General features: G+C 70.5%; 1 protein-coding gene across 1 annotated transcript; it reads left to right on the top strand.

Annotated features, from left to right (window-relative positions):
• Positions 1 to 3,897: 3,897 nt before the first annotated feature.
• Positions 3,898 to 18,755, top strand: SLCO4A1 (solute carrier organic anion transporter family member 4A1). The gene is given in 13 exon segments (XM_070051628.1): positions 3,898 to 4,094; positions 7,217 to 8,056; positions 8,990 to 9,080; positions 10,862 to 10,884; positions 10,887 to 10,982; positions 11,914 to 12,025; positions 14,189 to 14,343; positions 15,053 to 15,248; positions 15,360 to 15,525; positions 15,619 to 15,791; positions 15,900 to 15,964; positions 16,177 to 16,325; positions 18,384 to 18,755. Coding segments are annotated over 12 exon segments (2,256 nt in total). The 5' UTR covers positions 3,898 to 4,094; positions 7,217 to 7,263; the 3' UTR covers positions 18,621 to 18,755.
• Positions 18,756 to 20,637: the final 1,882 nt, after the last annotated feature.

Here is a 20,637-nt window from a genome sequence, read left to right as displayed (position 1 = left end):
TGACTCCGCACAGGGAGACCCAAGGCGGACGTGGGAGAAGCCCACTCGGGCATTTCCAGAGAAGAGCCCAACAGTTCCCCGCCCCGCGGCCGGGGCGGCCCTGGCGCGGTGTGCGGGCCTCGCTGGGGCTGTCCTGGGACTCTGCCCGCGCGGGCCCTGTTCCTGGATGCGTTGGGGCCGCAGTACTTTTCCACACGGCGGGGCTGGCTCTTGGTTCGCTTCCCCTGGGCTGAGCTTTGGACTTGGTCACCTCTGTCCCACCGGGCAGGGCTCTGGGGGTTCCCCGCGGGCTGGGCCAGATGCACCTCAGGGTAGAGGGTGCCTGGGGTGAGCGGCTACCTCTGTGGGGCTGGTTGTGGTGACGGCGACAGCTCGGGCGCTCACCTCGGCGCCTCAAGGCATCTTACAGACCCGTAGGCAGGCAGGTTAAGGGTTGGCCAGTGAGAGGTGGGGAGGTTGGAATCCGGGCTTGTCTGACCCCAGGTGGGCTCTGTTCCTAAGGGGTCGCATGGGAGGGGTCCAGGTAAGGGGACAACAGCCCACACAGAGAGGTCCTCCAGCAGGGAGCGTTTCCCAGGTGCTGCCGAGAGGAGGCGGGGCGGTGGCCTCAGGGTAGGACCCTGGTGCCAATCGGGAGCCAACTGGCCCTGCCGGCCCTGCCCGGGCACTGGTCCTGCTCTCCTGCGGGGCCAGGCCAGCAGGTGCTGCCAGGAAAATTCTTCCTGGGGCTGCTCCCCTCCTAGGTGGCTGCGGGGCTCTCTGGGCGTGACCCACAAAGCTGGCGCTGGGCAAGTCCCAACCAGGTCCCTCCCTACCTGGTGGTGAGGTCGCTGCCCCCCCCAGGGGGACCCGGTGGCCTGGGGAACGGGGGGCTGTTCCAACCTCACTAAAGCAGCTGAGCCCCCGGGGACTGAGCAGTGAGGGGGCCCCCACGGCTGCAGCTCGGGGTCCGGGTCTGTGACATCAGCCAGCACAGGCTGTCCCAGCCCAGCAGGAAGCCAGAGCCTGGGCTGGGAGGCTCCGAGAGCAGCAATGCCTCCGGGGTCAGCAGCAGGGGCCGTGCAAATTGAGTGGACTCGAACCGGAGCAGGCCAGGCCCTGACCGCTCCCCTGTGGGCCCAGCACAGAGGGTGCAGGAGGAGCCCCGGGGTCCCAGGCTCAGCTGGCAGACAGCAGGGTGCAGGGGCGGGGCGCCCAGCAGCTGGAGCAGCCACACCTGGCACACTCCTGCTTCTCTCCCGAGCCAGGTAAGCTGCCCGTTCCCACGGATGGGCGGTCCCTGCGCCTGGCCACCACACGGATGGGCGGTCCCTCAGCCTGGCCACCACACGGAAGCGCGGTCCCTGAGCCTGGCCACCACACAGATGTGCGGTCCCTCAGCCTGGCCACCACACGGATGCGCGGTCCCTCAGCCTGGCCACCACGCCTGTCCTGGGGCTCCCTGCTGCTTGTCTGGGCTGGTGTGGTCTTGCTGGGTGTGCGCGCTCACAGCGGGGGTGGACCCCAGTTCTTGGCCTCTGCAGGTGACTGGACAGGTGCTCGGGACGGCCCCCTCGAGGCGGGAGGAGGCCCTGGTGGCACGTGTGCCAGGGATCTGTGTGGCCTGGAGCACCTTGCTGCCAGCAGAGGACCCAGGTGTGTCCTCCGCGGTCCCTGCAGAGGCAGTGGCCGGGGCCGGCACTGGGCCTTCTGGTCCAGGGGCTCCTCCTTCTCTGCTGGCCCCTGCTCGGCCCTCGGCCCACTGCCCTGCCGAGCTGGGGCCCCGCCTTTCCTGTAGCAGCCCCAGTGCCGCCCCCCCCACCAGCGATGCAGGACTGGACTCTCGGACGTAGTTGAGTGGGTGCTGTTGCCAACCACCTGCCGTTTGCAAAAGCCACGCTGAGCAGCCCAGAGACAGGACCAGGCCGGGGGGCAGGGGTGGGACATCAGAGCCAGACACCCACGGGGCTTCCACCCGGGGCCTGAGCACCCCGTCACCCTCATAGGTCTTCCTTTCTTGGTGGCATTTGACCTGGCGAGCTGTGGGGCTGCCTGAGGCAGTGCCCTCGGGCCAGACCAGAGAGGCCTGGGAGCGGCGGGGCAGAGCGGGCGTTCTGCTGCACCTCCAGCTCCCGCGTTGGCATCCGTGCCCTGGGACACCCTGCGGGCCCCGTGTAGCGTGGCCTGTGAGGCCATCTGGACGTACTGGGCCAGCCGAGCCAGGCGCATCCCTCGGCTGGACAGCGCCTGTCCCCAGAGCTCTCCAGGTACCTGTAGGCTCCCAGGGCGCTGGCTGCCCCACAGAGACGGGGGTGGGGGCAGAGGCAGGGCAGGGGCGGGCGCCGATGCTGATTCTGTGCTGCTGTAGGGGGCTGGTCCGTTCCCTCCTCTCCTCCCGTGACATCCGTGACATCCGCCGGCTGCAGTGGGGAAGCTGAGGCTGGGGGCAGGGGCAGGCCCTGCCTGGGTTGCACAGGCGCACCTGCCTGGGCCGCCCCACCCCCATCCTGTTTCTGGAGTCCACGCTCCCAGGGCACAGCAGGGTTCCAGCTGCGTGGGCGGAGCACTGCGGGTTGGAAGCTTGCACACGCCCCCTCTGCTCACTATCCCGATGCGGGGGGGGGGGCGGACATGGGTGGGACACCCAAGGGGGGCAGCGGGGAGCCCCTGGGAGACGGGTCTTTCTGGCGCCAGCCCTGGTGCCCTGGGTCCCCGGCGCTCACACGGCCCTTCCGCGCTGGCCTCCACGCTGGTGGCTGGCTCTGGCTCCCTCACCTGCGCCTGGTCACCAGGGATGCAAATCGGGCTTCACCCGGCGCCACGGCGCTGCCACTCCCAGCCATCCCCCGCCTCGCGGCTGCTGTGTGAATGCCCTTGGGCCTCATCTTAAAGAGGTAAAAGCTGGCCGGGCGCTGCGGCTCACTAGGCTAATCCTCTGCCTGTGGCGCCAGCACCCCGGGTTCTAGTCCCGGTTGGGGCACCGGATTCTGTCCCGGTTGCCCCTCTTCCAGGCCAGCCCTCTGCTGTGGCCCAGGAGGGCAGTGGAGGATGGCCCAAGTGCTTGGGCCCTGCACCCCATGGGAGACCAGGAGAAGCACCTGGCTCCTGCCATCGGGTCGGCGCAGCGCCGGCCGTAGCGGCCATTTGGGGGGGTTGAACCAACGGAAGGAAGATCTTTCTGTCTCTCTCTCACTGTCTAACTCTGCCTGTCAAAAATAAATTAAAAAAAAAAAAAAAAGAGGTAAAAGCTGTCTGCCCCGCACCTGTCGGAGAGGAGACTCCTGGTGAGTCTAGCAGGTGGCAGAAGGGTCTCACGGTCACGGGGCTGAGCTGGAGGTAGGAGGGGCCGCTTTTCAGCTAAGGGAGTGGGCCTGGGGGCTCAGGCCATGGCTGGAGCTCAGGCAGGTGGGGTTGGCTTTGGCTGGTGGCCCCGCAGAGCCCAGGACATGGCAGGAGCCCAGAGACAGACAAGTGAAATGTGTGGCTCCGCCCCACCGCTGGTTCACGTGGGTTCACCAGCCCAGCCTGGGAGCCCCCAGTGTGGAAACGGCACTGCCCACCCCTGCCGGCTCCCAGCCTCCCTGAGGACGGGTGCTTGGCCGGAGCCGCCGAAGCTGACCTTCCCACGGGGCGGAGAATTCTGCTGCCCGAGCTCCTGCCTTCCCCGCTCACTCTGTGCCCTGAGCCAAGGCGCAGTCCTGCAGGAGCCAAGTGCCTGGAGGGCAAGGGCTTCGGGGGCCGCTGCCCAGGCCCCCGGGTGGTGGTGGCCCTCCAGGTGTCACCGTGGTCTCAGATGGGGACAGAAGTGCTCGCGAACGTGTGCACACGCACGCTCTCCCCGCTGACGCCCCAGGCTCCAGGACAGGCATCTTCTTCCCTGCTAATCGCCTTGGCCTAATCTGCAGGCCGGGCCCTGGCCCCATTCCTGCCCCCCCAGGTGTGGGCGGAGCCAGCAGGGATTAAGCCCCCCCCCCCATGGCCCGTGCTGGGCGGCTCGGCTCTCCTTGCTCACGCCGGGAATGGCGTCTGCGCTCTCCTCGGGCTGAGGACGTCGGCCGAGCCCCCAGGCCAGCCTCTGCCCCAGCTGAGCTGCAGGGCCGGGCGGGAGCCCAGAGGTGAGCCTGGCAGGCTTGGGGGGCCGGGCCGGGGGTGGGCTCAGCTTCAGGCTTCTGTGTGCATGGGCGTGGGCTTGATACCGACCTGCCCGTTACTATTTCCATGTTAATAAGAGAATTCGGAGTACTGGCTCAATAGACCAGGAAAGGTTTAAGCTTTTTATTCAGTGAGAGTAACGCACAGGAGAGGGAAGTCTGGACCTGCACAGAGCAGAGAAGGCCAAAGCTGCGTGCGGCAGGCGGAGAGCAGGCGGCCCGGAGGCCACGCCCCGAAGGCGCAGGGCAGCGAGCGTCCATCATAGTGAAAAGGGGTAAAAGGGCGGGCCCACCGTGTTTCAGGCCTCGTATCCACTTCCAAAGGGGCGTGGTCACGTAGCCTGATTGGCAGGTGGGCACACAAGTGTGGTCAGGTGGGGGCATGCGAGCACACAGGGGCGTGGTGAAGGCGTGGCCATCCAGTGCACAGATCTAATCAGTGTCCTGTCTGCCTGCCCGCACCAGGCTGAGGGACAGAGCCCGTGGGCAGCTCTCCGAGGCTTCTCCGCCGAAGCCAGGCTCCTAGGGCCCTGGTGACCGGGACGGCTGTGTCTCTGTGTCTCTGATTCCCGGCCACGGGCGTCCTGCAGGGGGTCGTACGTGACAGCGGAGGGCTCCTCCGGGGCGGGGACGGTTTCCTGGGGCCGTCCCTGAACCCCGGCGCCCGCAGAGGCCTCGCACCGTGGGCGTTGGTGCTGGTGTGGAAGGAGAGCCGGGCCCATCACCTACGGCATCAGAGTCTGCAGGCGGGGACGCCCCCGGAGTTCTGTGGAGAGGGCGGTTCGGGTGGGGTGCCCAGGGTCTGAGCCTGGGGTGCTGCCGGGAGCTAGGGCAGCCCTGGAGCCAGCCAGGGTGTGGCCTCCTCCGCCCTGTCCCCACCCAGCCCTGTGGCGCAGTCACCAGGCCCCGCCCATGACTCAGGTCCACACCAGCAGCACCCAGGCTCAGCTCGCCTGCTTCTGCGCTGATCTGCGGGCACTGCCCAGCCGCACATCGACCGCCCCCTGCACGTGGCCAGCGTGGCCCAGGGGAGTCCCGTGGCCCTTTGAGGGACGTCTCAGGAAGGGGCAGATCCTTGGGACGTGACCTGGGCTCGGGCTGCCTGGTGCCCCCTGTGCCCCTCTGGGGGACTTGGGGACGTGCCCATGTGTCACGTGGCCCCTTTGCCGGGGTGAGGCTCTGTCAGTCGCTGCTGCCGCTGGGTTACCAGGGCACCGCCAGGCACTTTTTTTGTCAATTCCAGTTCCAAATGGAGAGAAGCCACGGGCACCCACGTGTGTACACACGCACACGCGTGCACACATACTCGTGCACACACACAGGGTTCCAGAGAGTTCCCGGTCCAGCTGCAGCATCTGTGCCCTCCGAGGGGCTGGCCCAGGGCTCTGCCCACCGCTGCCCTCGAGGGGCTGAGACCCAGGAAGGGAAGGCAGCGCGGGGGCCCCGATGCGGGTCAGCGGTCACGGCCTGGCCCACCGCCGCGAGGGCAGGCACGAGGTGCCCTTCGGGCCGAGCTGTCGGCTGCAGCTGTCTCAGAAGCAGGCAGGTCCCAGAAGGAGCACGGTTCCCGGGGACCGAGACAGAGGGGCTGGCTGTGCCTGCCGAGGCTGCCGATGTGGCTGCCGTGGCTACAGTGCCCGCCCCCCACGTCTCGCTGTGCCGTGTGCTCAGCCCAGACCCCCTTATGTCAGGCCAAGATGGACATGGACACTGGCCGCCACTTCCTGGAACGGTGCTCTCCCCGCCACTCAAAGGCGCACTGGCCAGACCTTGGCGCTGGAGCCTCATCCGTAATAGACTCGGGCGCTTCCTGTGGCAGGTGCAGGAACCTGGGTCCTTCCTCCTGGCCCTGAGCGCCCGGCGTCACACCTGCTGGCTCGGCTGAGGCGGGACGATGCCAGGTGGCCCCGCTGTGGCCAACCCCCACCCCGAGTCGCTGCTGGTGGGGCCCAGAGCCCTTGAGAAGGGTCTCCCAGCCCTGCGGGGCGCCCAGTGCTGGGGCAGTCCCCGGGCTGCGTCGCCTGAGGGGCAGATCGCACACTGGTGGAAGGCAGGCAGTCGCCCCCGGTGGCCCGGCCGGCCTGCAGGGGGCAGGGACGCCAGTTCGCCGGCCGGCGTGTAGCCGGATCTAACCGGGCAGTGCAGGCGCAGGAGGCTTTCGTATTTGTCAGAGCTTCGCGTTCAGCCGGAGCTGTGGACGGCTCTGCCCTGCGGGCCTCCTCTCGGACGAGGCCACTGCTGATGGCCAGTGTCAAGCACCTGGCCTCCTCTGCGCCCTGTGTGGCCCCCGAGGCCGGGCCCCCTGGGTGCAGCAGGTGCACGAGGTGACGGCAGCACGGTCCTCGGCGTTGCAGGTCACTCACGTAGGACACCCCCAGGTGGCTCTGAGGACCTCCCTCCCTGCAGCAAGGCTGGCCCACGCTGCCCCCTGCACGCAGCCCTTAGGTCCCGCCCCAACCCAGGACAAGTGTCACGCGTGTCCACATGACACAAGTATGTGTCCCTATGCCTGTGTCTGAATGTGCATGTGTGTGGTGGACTGAGAAGGCCATGCCTCTGGCCTGCTTTCACCGAACTCCCTGTGTCCTTGTGAGCCTGGAGAGCGTGGTGGCTGTCCTGGGGCCAGCAGAGGGAGGCCTGGGCGGGGCCACACTGAGCCCCAGGGACGGGGGAGCTGTGGCTGAGGGCCCCAGCAGGTGCAGCATGGGTGAGGACAGGGTGAGGATGCGGCTGAAGGGGAACAGCCCCAGCCGTGAGCTAGGGTGAGAGGGTGGCCCCGGCGGGCCGCTGGGACGAGGAGGGCTGTCCCACTGGGCCCTGAGCTACAGGTGTCCCCTGGCTCTCAAAACAAACCAAACCACAGCTGGCTGAAGTCTGGTTGCCTGCAGAGGCCCTGCCCCTGGCCCCGCCCCAGTCCTCGCCTGCCATGCAGAGAGCGGTCAGAGAGAGACAGAGGCCCCCGGCCCTGAGCACGAGGGGGAGCAGGGACCCCCACCCCGCCGGCCACCCCTTTGCCGTTTGTCCCCCAGGGGTCAGGTCCCGGGGCGGAGAGACCCACGTTTGCTAACCAGAAATTCTTCTCACAGAGAGAAGCAAACGGGCTCCGTCGCCACCACGCCACCGCATCCCAGCGATGCCCCAGCACTCCATGGGGGACACGCCCTTCGACCCCAGGTCTCAGCTCCTCCTCCTCAGCCCCTCCACAGCCCTGGACCAGGAAAGCGGGCTTGACCCCCTGCCGCCCAGCAGGGTGCCCTGCCCGGGCGCGGCCCAGAGCCCCCTGGCGTGCAGCAGCCAGCCGCCGTGCCAGCTGCCCGCCCAGAAGCCCGGCGGCCAGGCGGCCCGCGAGGTGCGGTACGAGTCGGCGGGGCCGCGGGCCACGGCCTGCGGGTGGTGGGCCTTCACGCCCGGGTGCCTGCAGGTGTTCAACACGCCCCAGGGCTTCCTGCTGTTCCTGTGCGCCGCCGCCTTCCTGCAGGGCATGACCGTCAACGGCTTCGTCAACACCGTCATCACCTCCGTGGAGCGCCGCTTCGACCTGCACAGCTACCAGAGCGGCCTCATCGCCAGCTCCTACGACATCGCCTCCTGCCTCTGCCTCACCTTCGTCGGCTACTTCGGGGGCCAGGGCCACAAGCCGCGCTGGCTGGGCTGGGGCGTGCTGCTCATGGGCGCCGGCTCGCTGGTGTTCGCGCTGCCCCACTTCACCGCCGGCCGCTACGAGGCGCGGGTCGCTGAGGGAGCCGGCGCCTGCCCCTCCAACCGGAGCGTGGCCTGCGCCGACCGCACCTCGGGCCTGTCCAGCTACCGTCTGGTCTTCATGCTGGGCCAGTTCCTGCACGGCATGGGGGCCACGCCCCTCTACACACTGGGCGTCACCTACCTGGACGAGAATGTCAAGTCCAGCCACTCGCCCATCTACATCGGTGAGCGGGGCGCCGAGGGGCGGGGGAGGGCTGTGAGCGGCGGGGATGGCGCTGGCCGAGCCAGGACGGCAGCCTGAGCGGCGTGAGGCCTGCTCACCCCGGCCCCACATTGCACGCACCCCTCATCCACGTGGGCCCACAGGCAAGCGGTGGGTTTGGCTGAGCACCGGGGAAGAAGGTGACGCGGCCTGTTTGATGAGGACCCCCGCCAAAGGGCCCCCCAGCCACTGTGCCTGGAACCATAGCACAACCCCCACATTCAAGGTCTGGACGCGGGGCTGTGCCAGGTCAGCCAGCTGCGCAGCCCCAGTGCCCCTGGGAGGTCAGGGTCTGTGTGGATAAGTGACAGGGGACCGTCCTGGCCACGCCGGGCGGGGAACACACGGAAGGGCTGGGCAGAGTCCCCCGAGGCTGGAGTCGGCAGGTGCAAGACCACCGAGCTGGCCACCCAGCTCCAGCCCTGGGTGTCGGGCGGCCCTGCAGCCACTCCCCGCTGCCCCCTGCCCGCTCTCCAGGTGGCCTCTGCACGGCCACTTAGAAACCTCGGGACGGCACGGGAGTACCTGGCCACACTTCCGTGGCCCAGCCAGACTCGCGGGGCTGACGCTGGCTTCCTGGGTCACCCAGCACAGACGGCATTGGCCCGGCCGTCACTCCCGGGGGCTATGGCACGTCTGCCAGCCCTTCGGGCTCCTCAGGGCTGTGGCTCAAGCCCGGCCCAGGCCTTCCCCTGCGGGCCCAGCTCCCTCCGGGACCGCTCGGCTCAGCGGGGTCTCTGCCCTTTCCCGAGGGAGGGCCCCCTTGGCTTTGGGGGAACTTTCTGAGCCCAGCTTCCAAGACCGACTGCCTCACAGGACCCCGGGACAGGGCGGGGAGGGGCTGTCGGGGGCCCCGGGGGCCACGCAGTCCCCAACGCCCGCGTTTGCCTCCCAGCCATCTTCTACACCGCGGCCATCCTCGGCCCCGCCGCTGGCTACCTGATGGGCGGAGCACTGCTGACCATCTACACGGACGTGGGCCAGCGGTGAGTGCCCCCCTGGGAGGGCCCACGGGCCCCTGAGAGGTGGCTCCGGGCGGGCAGGGTCCAGTCAGAGGTGGTCCTGGACGTGGGGGCTCTTGGCCCTGCTGAGCGGGCTGCAGGGCAGGTGGACGCTGGCCCAGGCCCTGGTGCTCAAGGCCCGGCTCTGATGCCCTGGGAGAGCCAGGTGGCTGCTCCGGCTGCCAGCTCAGATTCCTCCGTCTCCTGCGTTTCCTTGTGTCTTCCGTTTGTGTGACAGTGTGTAGAAATTGTAGCAGGAGAGGGAGAGAGCCGGACGGGGTGGGGGGAGGGGAGGAGAGGAGAGAGGGGGAAGGAAACCCTGGGGGCTCTGGCCTGGGCTCCCTGCCTCCTGCTGGCCCCACCCCTCTGCTCCCCTAGAATGGGTCTGGGAGGCATGGGGTGTGGGGAGGGGGGTGCGGGGAGGCCCCTGGTGCAGGGAGGGGGGAGGCGCGGGGTGCGGGGAGGCCCCTGGTGCGGGGAGGGGGGAGGCGCGGGGTGCGGGGAGGCCCCTGGTGTGGGGAGGGGGAGGCGCGGGGTGTGGGGAGGGGGGTGCGGGGAGGGGGGTGCGGGGAGGCCCCTGGTGTGGGGAGGGGGAGGCACGGGGTGCGGGGAGGGGGGGTGCGGGGAGGCCCCTGGTGCAGGGAGGGGGGAGGCGCGGGGTGCGGGGAGGGGGGTGCGGGGAGGCCCCTGGTGCAGGGAGGGGGGAGGCGCGGGGTGCGGGGAGGGGGGTGCGGGGAGGCCCCTGGTGTGGGGAGGGGGAGGCGCGGGGAGGGGGGTGCGGGGAGGCCCCTGGTGTGGGGAGGGGGAGGCACGGGGTGCGGGGAGGCCCCTGGTGCGGGGAGGGGGGAGGCGCGGGGTGCGGGGAGGCCCCTGGTGTGGGGAGGGGGAGGCGCGGGGTGTGGGGAGGGGGGTGCGGGGAGGGGGGTGCGGGGAGGCCCCTGGTGTGGGGAGGGGGAGGCACGGGGTGTGGGGAGGCCCCTGGTGCAGGGAGGGGGAGGCGCGGGGAGGGGGGTGCGGGGAGGGGGGTGCGGGGAGGCCCCTGGTGTGGGGAGGGGGGAGGCGCGGGGTGCGGGGAGGGGGGGTGCGGGGAGGCCCCTGGTGCAGGGAGGGGGGAGGCGCGGGGTGCGGGGAGGGGTGTGTGAGGAGGCCCCTGGTGCAGGGAGGGGGGAGGCGCAGGGAGGGGGGTGTGGGGAGGCCCCTGGTGCGGGGAGGGGGGAGGCGCGGGGTGCGGGGAGGGGGGTGCGGGGAGGCCCCTGGTGTGGGGAGGGGGAGGCATGGGGTGCGGGGAGGCCCCTGGTGTGAGGAGGCCCCTGGTGCAGGGAGGGGGGAGGCGCGGGGTGCGGGGAGGGGGGTGCGGGGAGGCCCCTGGTGTGGGGAGCAGGGAGGTGTGGGGTGCAGGGAGGCCCATGCAGGTGCATGCAGGGAGGCGAGGGGTGCGGGGAGGGGTGGGGGAGTGGCTGCCGTCTTCCTCTCCAGCTCGCTTACCTTGAAGCTGTGGGTGCGGCATGGGGGGCTCCTGGCTGCTCCAGCTGAGCCGCTGCCCCCAGGATTCAGGAGGCCGGGGGCGCCCTCTGCCACCCCTGCCCCGACAACACCGCATGGCCAGAGCCCACTGAGGTCTCGCCCGAGGGCCGGAAGGGCTGGGGTCTGGGGCCTGTGTGCAGAGGGAGCCTGGAGGCCTGCTTGGAGGAAGAGTCAGCGGCCCAGCACGTGTACTGTGGAGGGCAGGGGTGGGCTGGCCACTGACCAGTGCACTGCCCCTGCAGGACGGAGCTGAGCACCGCCAGCCCCACTGGGTCGGCGCCTGGTGGATCGGCTTCCTGGGCTCCGGAGTGGCCGCTGTCCTCATCGCCATCCCCATCCTCGCCTACCCCAGGCAGCTGCCAGGTGGGCCCCAGACAGGACCCCGCCCCCAGCCTGAGCAGACAGGACCCCGCCCCCCAGCCTGAGCAGACAGGACCCCGCCCCCAGCCTGAGCAGACAGGACCCCGCCCCCCAGCCTGAGCAGACAGGACCCCGCCCCCAGCCTGAGCAGACAGGACCCCGCCCCCAGCCTGAGCAGACAGGACCCCCACTCCCTCACCCCCACCCCTCAGCGAGGGAGTCACAGCCACCGCCCCCTGCCCTCCCGTCCCCTGTTCCCGCCCCCTGCCCTCCCGTCCCCTGTTCCCGCCCCCTGCTCTCCCGTCACTTCCACCCCGTGGGGCAGAATCTGCTCCTCGCCTTGCCGTCGGGCTGGGGCAGGCAGGCCTGGCCGGCTGTGGGCACCGTCCCACACCCCTGGGCCAACAGCAGGCTTCTCCCAGCTGGCTCCCGCCCATCCCCCTCCTGCTGCTCCCCCCCAGGCTTCTGTCACTGCCCTTTGTTCCCAGATGCTGGAGGGTGCAGGGTGGAGGGTGCAGGGTGGCGGGTGCAGGGTGGAGGGAGGCGGGTGCAGGGTGGCGGGTGCAGGGTCCGAGGGTGGCGGGTGCAGGGTGGAGGGTGGCGGGTGCAGGGTGGAGGGTGCAGGGTGGCGGGTGCAGGGTGGAGGGTGGCGGGTGCAGGGTGGAGGGTGGAGGGTGGCGGGTGCAGGGTGGAGGGTGGCGGGTGCAGGGTGGAGGGTGGCGGGTGGAGGGTGGCGGGTGGAGGGTGGCAGGTGCAGGGTGGAGGGTGCAGGGTGGAGGGTGGCGGGTGCAGGGTGGAGGGTGGCGGGTGCAGGGTGGCGGGTGGAGGGTGGCGGGTGCAGGGTGGAGGGTGGCGGGTGGAGGGTGGCGGGTGCAGGGTGGCGGGGCCGGGCCCCCAGAGCCGCGGCTGCCGCTGACTCCTCCTTGTCTCTCAGGCTCCCAGCGCTACGTGGTCATGCGGGCAGCAGAAACACACCGGCTGGGAGACGGCGGCCACAAGGCCACCAGCAGCCCTGACTTCGGGAGGACCGTCAGGGACCTGCCCCTGTAAGGACCTGGGCGCCCAGGGAGGCGGGGCGGGGTCGCCTGCGTGTGTGCACAAGACCCGCTGAGGGCCCCAGATGGAGTCAGTGTGCCCCCCACGAACCCAGGAACCTCTGCATAGCAGCCCCAAGGGGCTCGGGCCAAGCTGCCCAGTGCCCAGGGACAAACCGGGGGCCAGGAGGGGCCAGGCGGGGGGCCAGGAGGGGCCATCCAGGACCATCCAGGGACCGGGTAGGGACAGCAGCCGCTGTGCAGGGCCCCGGCTGTCCTGGCACCTGCCGGCCCGAGGTTTCCTGCGGGCCTGGGTGCTGCAGGGTCCCCAGCAGGGTCTCAGGGACCCTGATACCCTTCCTGGGAGCCCCCTCGAGCAGCCTGGGACCTGCTGCCGTCCCGCTGAGCGTGGCCTGGACCTCCGCCCGGGAGCTCCAAGTGCTGCCGCCTCCATGCCCCGCCTCCCCCACCCGCCCGTCTGGCCTGGCTTTCCCAAGCCCACGGCCTGCCAGGCTCCCCCTGGCCTTCCTGGCTTCACTCACAGAGCAAGGGCCGGAAGTCCTGAGCCCCTGGGCCTCACGGGCCACGTGGGGCCTGCGGGCTCTTGGAATGCGGCCCCCCTCCTCACCCCGCAGGGCACCCAGCAGGATGTCCTGGCGAGGGAGGGGCTCGGCCCACCGCAGAGGGGGTGTGACCCCTGACCCCTGCGGCCCAGGGGCTGGGGGGCTCGCACACAGAGCTGCTCAGGGCTGAGTGAGGCCGCCGGGCTCCGGGCGAGGTGTGCACAGTGGGAGCCCCAAGCCAGGGGGACGCCCGCCCCGGCTGAGTTCCCTGACCTGGTTGATGAGGGTAAGCGAGTCCTGGCCCGGTGCCCACCCTCAGAGCCCCGGCTGGGGCCGACAAAGCCTGCATCCCACAGAGGCCACCACACCCTCGCTGGAGCCTGGCCAAGCTCCCCCCGGCACCGGGCCCCACACCCCAGCATGTGCACGTCCTTGGCCGTGCTGCGGCGGTCCGCGGTTGGCCGGAGGGACAAAGGCGGGGCTCGGCCGGGACCCCGCTGGTGTCCATGAAGCCGGAGCGGCTCCTTCTCTAAGCAGCCGCCCCTCCGGCCACTGCTGGCCCCCAGACAGCTGCACCACACACACTCGCCCGTCAGAACGGGGGCTGTTGGCCCAGGTCCTCTGCGTGAGGAGCGTTTGAGTGACAAGCACCGGGAGTTGTCACAGCCATCTGTAGAGCTGGCAGGGGCGGGAGCATGGCTCTCCTGCCGGGGACGGGGTGGACTCAAAGGGTTCCCGCCCTGGGGGGTGCCTGCCGGGCGACACGCGGCAGGCAGGGGTGCGGCCCCTCAGGATCCGTGGTCTCCAGTGGGGAGGGGAGCAGCGGGCAGCACGGCCTGGGGGTTTCCCTTCGCCGGCTGCTGTGGCTCTGTGGCCACTGCTGGTTCTGTGGCCTCCACGTAGCGTGGTCTCTGACGTGGGAGCAGTGACAGCGACCCTCCCCCTGGTCCCCTCTCAGCTCACGTGGGCACCGATGTGGAGCTGGGTTCTGTCAGGCTCCGGTCTCTGTGCCAACCCCCAGGGAGTCTGGTCAGGGCCACCCCGGGGTGTAGGGGGCCTGAAGCTGTCCTCCCCCGGGGCCAGTGGCGCACAGGTCCCCCGGCGCTCAGAGGGTCCCAGGCCAGACTTGCGGGCGGAGCAGCAGGCTGCCCAGGGGGCCCTACAGCCCTCCGGTGGCCACGTGCAAACCACGAGGAGGGAGCCAGCCTCGCCCGCCTGGGGTCTCCCGGGAGGGCCCTCCAGCCAACCTGTGGCCCAGTCCCTGGATGTGGCGCCCACCCCTTCCCCAGGCAGCTCTCTCCCGCCGCCCGTCTCGGTCACCGGGGTCTGCCCCCGTCCAAGGCTGGAACCGAGGCCCGGCGCGGTGCTGAGGCCCTGCCCCTCCGCGGCCCTCGGTTCCCTGGCCGCCGGGGCCGCCCCTTGCACCCCTTCTGTTTTCTCTGGAGCCTGCAGGGCGCTCCTCGCCGCCCCGCCCCGCCCCTCCCCGCCCCCGCCCCACGCCCCTCCCCGCCCCCGCCCCACGCCCCTCCCCGCTGGGCCTCGAGCTGCGGCTCCCGCGCGCCCCGCCCCACGCTGACCCTCCGTCTCTGCGCCCCCCCCCCCCGCCGTCCAGTTCCATCTGGCTGCTCCTGAGGAACCCTGTGTTCGTCCTGCTGTGCCTGGCGGGGGCCACGGAGGCCACGCTCATCACCGGCATGTCCACGTTCGGGCCCAAGTTCTTCGAGGCCCAGTTCAGCCTGAGTGCCTCGGAGGCCGCCACCTTGTTCGGTGAGGAAGCAGAATCGTGCGGTCTCTGCGGTGCCAGGGGCCGTGGGGAACCGAGACGGGGCGCGAGGTGGGGGGCAGATGTGGGCTGGGCTGGCAGGGAGGGCCTGGCGGGCCGAGAGGTGGCGGCGCGTGGGCAGTGCTGACCACAGCCTGCTGGCCCTGGGGAAGGCCAGTGGTCCCCCAGGGGGAGGAAAGGGGTGGGGCCTGGGCCCAGAGGCCAGCTGGCCCCGCAGGGTCTGTGGGGTTGGGGGCCCCCTCAGACCCCCTCGCTCCACCAGTGTCCACTGCACCTGCTGTGTGCCAATCACACGCTTGGTGGGAGGTGCCAGGTGGGCAAGGTTGGCCGGGGCGGGTGGAGCCGTGTCACCCCAGACACCCCTCCTGGCCTTCCCCTGCCGTCCCAGGGCCCCCCCTTCCTCAGCCCCTCTCGCTGGCAGACCCCCACCCCACTCTTGAAGGTCTCAGTCCCAGGACCTGTGGGACTCCCCTTGGGGGGCCCTCCTCCCCCCATGCCCCACCCTGCGCACCTGTTAGCGTGAGGGCCCCGTCCCCGCTGCCGACTCCACGTGGCACAGGCTTCTGTGGACAATCCCCGCCACGCTTGGCCTTGGTGGGCGGGGGCGCGAGGCTGGCCGGGAGGAGGGACCGCGGGTGCCGGGCTCCCGCCCCCGCCCCCGCAGGCCTCGCCTCAGTTTCCCGCCTCCCGCAGGGTTCCTGGTGGTGCCGGCGGGCGGCGGCGGCACGTTCCTGGGTGGCTTCTTCGTGAACAGGTTCAAGCTGCGGGGCTCGGGCGTGGTCAGGCTCTGCCTGCTCTGCGCCCTCACCAGCCTGCTGGCCACCCTGGTCTTCCTCACGCACTGCCCCCACGCGCCCGTGGCAGGGCTGCCGGCCGCCCACGACGGCAGGTGAGGCGCCTGTGTGCACTGCCCGGCGGGCGGGCGGGCGGGGGCCGGGCCGGGCGGCTCCCTGCCTGCCAGGCTCCGGTCTCCATTCCTGACCCCTGCCGCTCCCCCCAGCCCGCTGCCCGGAGGCCGCCCGACGCCCGCCGCGGCCTGCAACGCCTCCTGCGGCTGCGGGCCCCAGCACTACAGCCCCGTGTGCGGCTCCGACGGCCTCACCTACTACTCCCCCTGCCACGCGGGCTGCCCCGCAGCCACCGAGCCGGGCCCTGACGGCCAGCAGGTGAGCATGGCGCTGCCCGCTGCCCCCGCTCGTGCGCCAGGCCCTGGGGCCCCGCCCCTTCTGCCTGTGACCGGCGCTGTGGCTGGCCCTCAGGTGCACCGAGGCTGTATCTGTGTCGCTCACAACCTGTCCTCGGGCCTGGGCCACGCGACCGCGGGGAAGTGCGCTGCGCCGTGCCGGGCCAGGCCCCTGCTGCTGGTGTTCGTGTTCGTTGTCATTGTCTTCACCTTCCTCAGCAGCATCCCCGCGCTGACCGCCACGCTACGGTAAGCCCGGCCGGGCTCAGGACCGCTGACCTCTGGCCCCGAGCCGCCACCAGGGGGCGCGGTGATGCGGCCGCGCCCCGTGGGGGCTGACGCTGTTTCCCGGTGCAGGTGTGTCCATGAGCGGCAGAGATCCTTTGCGCTTGGAATCCAGTGGATCCTCGTTAGAACACTAGGTACTGTGCCCTGCGCCGGGGCCCCCAGCCCGCGTCCCGCCCATCATCCCCTCACTGTCCACTAGAGGGCGCCATTGCCATTCACTTGCCCAGAGGCTTTGTGCCAGAGTCCCCCGCCCCCGCCCAGGGCCGAGACCCCAGAGAAAGGGACGTGGGGTGCCGGGTCCCTCGCCCCGCAGCGGTGGGCACTGAGCACGCCCCTCTCTCCACAGGGGGCATCCCAGGGCCCATCGCGTTCGGCTGGGTGATGGACAAGGCGTGCCTGCTCTGGCAGGACCAGTGTGGCCAGCAGGGCTCCTGCTTTGTGTACCAGAACGCGGCCATGAGCCGCTCCATGCTTGGCGTGGGGCTCACGTACAAGGTGGGCCTGGCCTGCTGCGGCGGCCCTGGGGCAGCTCCCAGCTGCCACCTCCTCGCAGCCGGTCTCGGACTGAAGCTGCAGGCGGAGGGGGGCAGGGCCCGGGCAGACTGTGGGGCGCCCTGGCCAGGCCCCCACAGCTCCTGCTCCTGGGGCGGCCTGCACAGCTTGGAGAGGAAACAGCCCCTTCCGTTTGCTTCCGGGGCCGCATCCTCTGTCAGCCGTGCACCCCGAAGCCCCTGGGGTTTCCCAGCCCGAGCCCCTGCCCTCCAGCCGCTAGGGACCTCCGGCAGTGACCGGTGCCTGGGCTGCCCGGGCGGAGGCCCCGTGTCTGCTTTGGCTTTCTCTTCCCGTAGAGGAGAGCGCACAAAAGCTTCAGAACACACTGAGATCCCAGGGTTCCGAGGATTCCAGGCCGGCTCGGGGTTGGGGTGTCAGCCTGCAGGGGCCAGGGGGAGCTTCCGGAAGGGGGCAGCTTCGAGCCAGAGGTCACCAGAGCCTCTCCCGGGGTCAGCATAGAACAGCCGTGCAGGGCCCGGGGGGGAGCTCCAGACCAGATTCTGCCCCGCATCCGTGTCCCTGCTGGGGAGCCCCCGCCCCGCGATTCTGCCCCGCATCCGTGTCCCTGCTGGGGAGCCCACACCCCGCTATTCTGCCCCACATCCGTGTCCCTGCTGGGGAGCCCCCGCCCCGCGATTCTGCCCCGCATCCGTGTCCCTGCTGGGGAGCCCCCGCCCCGCGATTCTGCCCCGCATCTGTGTCCCTGCTGGGGAGTCCACGCCCGTGTGGGGCTGGTTCCCAAAGCCCTGCAAGTGCTGATTGTCCTGTGCCCCATCTGCCAGTCCACTCTCCAAATGCCCACTGGGTCCCTCCCCAGATGGCCGCAACAGCCAGGGCTGGGCCAGTCTAGAGCCAGGAGCCTGGAGCTCCTCCCGGGCCTCCCACATGGGCTGCAGGGACCCAAGCACTTAGGCCACCACCGGCTGCCTCCCAGGTGCATCGTCCGGGCCCTCGGATGGGCTGTGGCTGTCCCGGGGTGACTCGGCTGCAGGGCCACAGGCCGGGTGCCAGCAGGACCCGGCAGCGTCCCCTCCAGAAGTCCCGCGTGGCCTTTGCTGCTCCCTGAGTCGCCACACAGCCAGCCCCCCCCACGCCCACCCTGGGGCCCAGGGAGACGCTCCAGGAAGCGCGCTGGGTTCTGCCCGGTGTCCTCGCTCCCTGCGCACCGCGGCCGGCCTGGTGGCGTCCGCGAGGCCTGCTGTGGCCGGCAGCCTGGGCGGCCTCTCCGCGTCACATTTCTCTGCCTTCCACACAGCAGAGGCCGACCCCCGGGGTCTGCACGTTCTCCAGGTGCTGTGGGCTCGGCGCCTTCCAGGGCCTTGTCTGGCTCCAGGCAGCAGTGGGCCCAGGACACCTCTGCCACGCCCCCACCCTCCCCCAGGCCTCTTGTCCCAGCCCCCCTCCCTGGAAAGGTGCCCAGCACCTGAGGGCCCACCCGAGACCAGGGCCCCACCTGAGTCCAGAGGCCGCACCCCGAGTCCAGGGGCCCCACCCGAGTCCAGGGGCCCTACCCCGAGTCCAGGGGCCCTACCCCGAGTCCAGGGGCCCCACCCTGAGTCCAGGGGCCCCACCCCGAGTCCAGAGGCCCCACCCGAGTCCAGGGGCCCCACCCCGAGTCCAGAGGCCCCACCCCAAGTCCAAGGGCCCCACCCCGAGTCCAGGGGCCCCACCCCGAGTCCAGAGGCCCCACCCCGAGTCCAGAGGGCCCACCCAAGTCCAGAGGCCGCACCCCAAGTCCGGGGGCCCCACCCCAAGTCCAGGGGCCGCACCCCGAGTCCAGGGACCCCACCCCGAGTCCGGGGGCCCAATTGCATCCACAGAGACCTGGCCACATCGGGGGGTGGGGCGAGGGCTGGGGCTCCCCTGCTCCCGGCTCCACCTGTGCCCCTGTGGGAGCTGGCCCCCTGGGAAAGGTGTACAGGCCTCGGGGAGGGTGGGCTGGCCGGAAGGGGCTGTGGGGTGGGCCGGGCTCCCCTCCCAGCGCTCCCCCTCCCTCCGCAGGTGCTGGGCTTCATCTTCTTCGCCAGTGCTTGCTACCTGTACAAGCCCCCCCCAGGGTCTCCGGATGGCCCAGAGGCCTCCCTGCCCAGCCAGTCCTCGGCCTCCGACAGCCCCGCCGAGGCCGCCCCCGCCTCCGCGGTGCCCCAGGAGCTTCCGGACGCCGGCCACAGCACCCAGGATCCACGGGAGGCCCCACATTGGATTCTGAGGCCCACGGTTGCGATGGAGACACAGTGAGGGGGGGCCTGGGCACGTGCCCGGCTCGGCGCAGAGCTGAAGGAGCCCAAGGCCCCCGGGACAGCAGGACGCTGGGTCGTCCCCCGCCCCCGGGGCTGGCAGCTCTGGAGGGGCCGTGTCGTGCCGGAGGCGTGCTCCCAGGACGTGTCCTGCCGGCCGCGGAAGGGCACGCAGCAGTGGCCGTGGGCCATGTGGCCAGCGAGGCCCTGCAGCGCCCGATTGTAAATAGAATTTCGTATTTAAAGCTCACAGCCTGGACCGCGTGGTTATTGCTGTAGTCGTGCAGAGTTGCTGGCTTCCCCATCCTGGGTGCGGTTTCTCGCGTGGGCCCCACAGGCGGCAGCCACTGCCGTGGTCCAGGGTCCCCCGGGGCCACCCCTTCCCCTTTGCCTGTCACAGCCCACGGGCGACCCGGGCTCCATCGCTGCAGGCTGCGGTATGGGACGATGTGGCTGGACACAGCCGTGGGCACGGGAGACGGCTGCTGGTACAGCCACACACGTCAGCAGGTTAAAGCCCCGGCCTGCAGGGCCAGCGTCCCACACGGGCGCCAGTTCGACTTGGCTGCTCCACTCCCGATGCAGCTCCCTGCTGTGGCCTGGGAAAGCAGTGGACATGGCCCAAGTGCTTGTGCCCCTGCTGCCCACGTCGGAGACCTAGAAGAAGCTCCTGGCTTCTAGCTGGGGAGGGAGGGAGTTGCTGTAGCTGGGGGTGGGGGCTGTGTGAGCCCCCCTGGGCCCCAAGAGGAGCGGGGGGGGGGCGGACAGGACAGGTCCTGCTTAGCTTGGCGGTGCCTGGCCATGGCTCAGCCTCCACACAGCCCAGGCACCACCAGATGGCTCCAGCGGGGCACGGGAGCTCATAAAGAACGCCCGGGGCCGGCGCTGTGGCGCAGCGCGTGGACCTCCACCCGCAGTGCCGGCACACGACACGGGCGCTGGCTCTGTCCCGGCTGCTCCACTTCCCGTCCAGCTCCCTGCTCTGGCCTGGGAAAGCAGAAGATGGCCCAAGCCCTTGGGCCCCTGCACCCACGGGGGAAGACCCAGAGGAAGCTCCTGGCTCCTGGCTTCGGATTGACAGCTCCAGCCATTGCAGCCATTTGGGGAGTGAACCAGCAGGGGTGTGTGTGTGTGTGTGTGTGTGTGTGTGTGTGTGTGTGTGTGTGTGTGTGTGTGTGTGTGTCTACCTCTGTAATTCTTTCAAATAAATAAAATAAGTCTTAAAAAAATGCCTAGCCATGGGAGCTCCCGACACGGCGATGCCACAGAGACCCTCTCGGGGAGAGCCGGCCTTGGGACTCAGCCGTCCAGGGCCAGGGTCCTCCTGGGAGCTGGTGACCAACGCCAGGCTTCTGCCCCCACACCCAGCCGCCTGGACGGGTCTGTAGGAGCCTAAGGAAACACACACAGAAACACTCCACAGGACGCAAACGCACACGATGCCAGCGTGTGCGCCCAGTGCGTCTCCCTGCTTCTCGGAGGGCAAAGAGCTGTGTGGACAGGCTGGGGACGGGGCTGCTGCGGGAGAGGCCTGGGCAGCCCAGCTCTGGGACTCCACGCCCGCAGCCTCCGCCCAGACACCCAGCCCAGGGACGAGGTTCCCTCTGCGGCCACCAGGGGGCGGGCAAGTCCACCTGAGGCGTGACCTCGCAGACCCACTGACCCCACAGAGGCTCTGCTGGGCTGACTCCTGGCCAGAGCACCGGGAGGACGCTGCACCTGCTGCCCTGGGGTGGGGGCCCCAGCAGGGCCCCTGCCCAGGGAGGGCAGGCACGGGCTGAGCTGCACCGCGGGCAGGAAGACAGCAGGCAGGAGCTGGGGTGGGGCCAGCAGGGCCGAGCCCCAGGACAGCACTGACGGCAGCGGCCACCCCGCCCTGGGGAGCTCTCAGTTCACACCTCCCCGCACCGTGTCCTCCAGACCGCGACAGCTCAGAGCCCCAGATCTGCTGTCTGTCCAGGGCTCTGAGGATGGAACCTGGCCGCCCAGGGGCTCGGTGGCAGCCAGCTGGTCATCCA

This window comes from Oryctolagus cuniculus, chromosome 11 (assembly GCF_964237555.1).
Source record: "Oryctolagus cuniculus chromosome 11, mOryCun1.1, whole genome shotgun sequence".
Taxonomy (NCBI): Eukaryota; Metazoa; Chordata; class Mammalia; order Lagomorpha; family Leporidae; genus Oryctolagus; species Oryctolagus cuniculus.
The sequence above is the reverse complement of the archived record's forward strand: the minus strand, read 5'-3'. Positions and strand labels throughout refer to the sequence as shown.